The sequence below is a fragment of the Mercenaria mercenaria genome, unplaced genomic scaffold, assembly GCF_021730395.1.
Source record: "Mercenaria mercenaria strain notata unplaced genomic scaffold, MADL_Memer_1 contig_3410, whole genome shotgun sequence".
Taxonomy (NCBI): Eukaryota; Metazoa; Mollusca; class Bivalvia; order Venerida; family Veneridae; genus Mercenaria; species Mercenaria mercenaria.
In genome coordinates, this window is record NW_026461545.1 from 10,324 (window position 1) to 14,357 (window position 4,034).

Genomic DNA, 4,034 nt, shown 5'->3' on the forward strand with positions numbered 1-4,034 from the left:
GTTTAATATTTTCAATATGTCATATCCTCTATAAAAGTATAGTTTGTTCTAAAGTTTTTCCGTATTTCTCTTTTGAGCGTGCGATTAATTCGTGTTTTTTTTACTACCGCCTTTCTTTTATTTAATGTGTGATATATATTTATTTTTGTCATTAAAAATTCTTGGAAAGATATATCCTCAAGTCATTTTTCTTCATCTACCCATAAATGTTGAGAAAGGCTTACAAGGGGAACTGTTGTCCTTACTTTCGTCGCTAAACACATCATTTGAAATTATGTTATCACATTCTTCTCTAAAAGATTTTTTTCGAAATTTTAATATCTACTGCAATTTTGCCTCCGTGGCACAAAGTTGGCAGATAGCTGATTTTTAAATGGGTATTCTTAAAAAGTTATGCCGTTAACGACCCGGCGAATTGTACTGATTCGCTTGTGATGTGCATTGTCAATACGTGAGCTTATTGACGTTTCTTTGTTTCTATTTCAGGGTAAAGTGCATGTTAATTGGCCTGGCTGGGCGGACTTAATCTCTGACTTTTGCAAAAAAATGTTTGTTTTTTTTTTTTTTTTTGTTTAATCATATTTTATATATATATATATATATATATATATTAAATACACACACATACAACAAGCATACATAAATACATCAATGTAAATATACAAAAGGGTTGGTCCAGAAGTTATAACAACATTATCGGGGGCCCTCCCCTGACAAAAAATGGTAACCCCTAAAAACGAGCAAAATCGGTAGAGCAAACCGATTACTAAAATTCAACGTTACTTTGGTTACAATATAAGGCAGATAACCACTGTATAAGAAATCAGGTTACCAAATATACTACACATCTTGCACAATAATGCAGTTGACAGTAGTGAAGCCCCGCCCCGATAGGTTGATTGAAACACACTATATAAAGACCTTCCTCTTAGGTATCACCTTTATCAATTTGCAATTGCTGCCACTTTCATTTTTGTACATTATTGTAATCTGTATGTATTATTGATGACAAGCCGTACATGCTTAAGTCAAAATAAACCTACCTATGTTCTGTTCTGTTCTGTTCTGTCCCGTCAAAAGAAAACAAGTTAATTGTGTTTATGGAAAAGTGAGGTAAAATTGGCAGAAAACCTCCATATCTTATACCCGTTTCTATATTTCAGGGCGTTAGAAAAATTGTTCGGTTCAACTGAAGGTCAAAGAATTTATTCAGAGATAGATGATCGAGTCTACGAAAAAGAATTTGAAGAAAAGGGCATTAAAGGTATCAAAGAGAAGGTAACAGACGAATTAGATAAATGGAAACATATTCCTCTGCATATAGCCGTTGCAGGAGAAAGTGGATGTGGAAAATCTGCTTTCATAAATGCCATAAGGTCACTGTCTCCAGAAAATGAATACGCAGCCAAGGAAGGATATACTGAAACGACAAAAAAAATATGGCCATACAGACATCCAGAATCAGACGGATTCATCATGTGGGACCTTCCTGGGGTTGGGACAAGACGATTTCCAAAGGAAACCTATTTAGACGCGATAGAGTATGAAAAGTATGATTTTTTCATCATTATGTACGAAAAGCGAGTCCGAGAAATCGACACATGGCTTGCAAAAGCAGTGAGTGATAAAAATAAGAAGTTCTTTTTCGTACGCACACATGTGCACCAAGTATTAGAACAAGAGAAGGAAAATTACCCTACCACATTTCAAGAGGAGGTTGCTCTTAACAAAATGAGAAATAACTGCGTAGAAGAAGCTATTGCCGTAGGACTGAAAGATCCAAAAGTATTTTTGATCGATAATAAGAAGAAGGAGATGTTTGAATTTGGGGCCCTGCAAGACGAGCTTTTATCTTCATACGATTCTTTGAAACGGGACTCGGATGCTATGAAGAAAACGACATTGGCTTTTTCGCTGTCAGCCATAACAACGAAGGTCATGTTGTGCAAGAAAGATGGTCTTTCGAAACGAATCCCGATAGTTGCATTTGATGTTGCTTCTAGTATGTCTGAATACGAGGAAATTGAAAAGTTCAAGGCGGAAATAGAATTCTATCAGAAACAATTTAATATCGATACACAACAGCTTGAAGAGAATAAAGAGTTGATGTCGCTCACTAAAACTGAACTTAAAGAATATCGCATTGTTTTCGACAGGCGTGAAAGCAGTGGAGGAACTTCAGTTGAGACACCAACGCGCACACGAAATGCAGCCAGCAAATTGGATCGCCTCAAGGACTTTTTCGTTAGAGTATTTCAAGAAAAGAAAAAAGAAAAATTGCTCATCTATAAATATTGTGAAACAGCACTGTCGAATAATTTAGACAGTATGTATGCGCAAGCTTTCAAATTATATGGCTTGAAAATGCCACTGAATGTGGTAGCTTCAAGTACAGACTGACATTGATGTGATCATTATGGCGAAAATGACGTTATATATTTGTATATAACACAGTTATGTATTATCAGTCTTGTTGCATCGTACCCCTGTTACCCAATATTTGAAATGCATGTTTTGAACATGTTATACGTTGTAAATGATAGGGACTTGGTATAATGATTACCGTAATGAGACAAGGTGTTTTGCGCAAGATCCAGACCCCTATGTTACAGGGTGAGAAACATGTGCAGCCAGACCGGGAATCGAACTCGGGGCCTCGGAATACCGTTCCGATGCTCTACCGACTGAGCTATCCGGCCGCCTACACATTTTCTCCCCGTTTTAATATTCAAGTTCTATACCGTGACATATTTCCCCACCATTTTGAAATTCGTCCTCGAATTTCAGCGGGTACTATATATATAAGCACTTACAGGCGTCGGAGACTAACCAGTGTAATGCCGTCACGGCCCCACGTTGGGCGCCAAATGTCACAGGGTGAGAAAAATGTGCAGCCAGACCGGGAATCGAACCCGGGGCCTCGGAATACCGTTCCGATGCTCTACCGAGTGAGCTATCCGGCCGCCTACACATTTTCTCCCCGTTTTAATATTCAAGTTCTATACCGTGACACCTAGCTCCAAGGTCAAGGTCACACTTAGATGTAAAGGAAGTTCTTTGTCTTGTAAATAACTCATTTACCAAGGAACTTGAAAATAAATTGACACAAATTAACCATATCGAGAATGTGTGTCATACTTTTGACCCGGGTCTCTTGGGTCAAAGTCAAGGTCATAAAATGACGTTTGCTTTTTTTTGCATACAACTCTAACATTATTGAGCATGCTTCGGGGGCATTTGTCACCAATAGTGAATCCTTATTTTTATTTCATAAGAATTCTCAATTATGTTGATTTTAAAGAACTACCTTCTGTCACTTAATATCAAAGATTTCGCTAGATAATATCCTTATAAAAATGTTTCATGTACATATTTCATAACTCATTCAGTTTTAGGCAGAATTATTTTATATCATCATGACATATATAAATAAAATTCTTAGGCACACTGACTTCGGTGTGAACGAAAAGAAGACTAGCGTACTATGTACACAATGTGGAATGTGTTTAAAAGCATCAAGAGGGTCTATTTAACCCGAGCCTCATTGCACAATGAAAACTCTATTTTATTTAGAATGTCATAAGAGAATTATTTATAGAATGGCAACTTTGTATAGACATTGGCGGTATATCTCATTACATCTCCCACTTGATGATCAAACACGCTGACATGTAGACAATTATATTAATTGATGTCCATTTCACGAAAAAAGAAACTGTGAATATGTTACACATTAACTGATAGAATATCTGATTCAGACATCCAGAGGGAAAATTTCTCGCATAAGCTACTGCAAAACCTTTTCCCAGAACTACAGGAAAAATAGCTGTTTGGTACAGGTCTGAAACATTTTAGCACCTAAATTCAATGTATATAACTCTGCTGCTTTGCTATTGTTGTTTTCGTTGTGTGTATCATTAGATACCTATTAATACTGAAATGTTTTCTTTCACAGAGAATTTTGTATGAATGATAAAGAAATGAGTACATAAGTTAATAGCAGATTTTGTAGACTGTTTTTTTGTACGCTACAT

General features: G+C 36.4%; 1 protein-coding gene across 1 annotated transcript; it reads left to right on the plus strand.

The window, feature by feature from the left end:
• Positions 1–1,163: 1,163 nt before the first annotated feature.
• LOC128553036 (interferon-inducible GTPase 1-like) lies at positions 1,164–2,400 on the plus strand (the record flags this gene model as incomplete). Its single annotated transcript, XM_053534142.1, has 1 exon — positions 1,164–2,400. A coding segment is annotated over one exon (1,237 nt), but the record flags the coding sequence as incomplete, so codon positions are not given.
• Between the last annotated feature and the right edge of the window lie 1,634 nt (positions 2,401–4,034).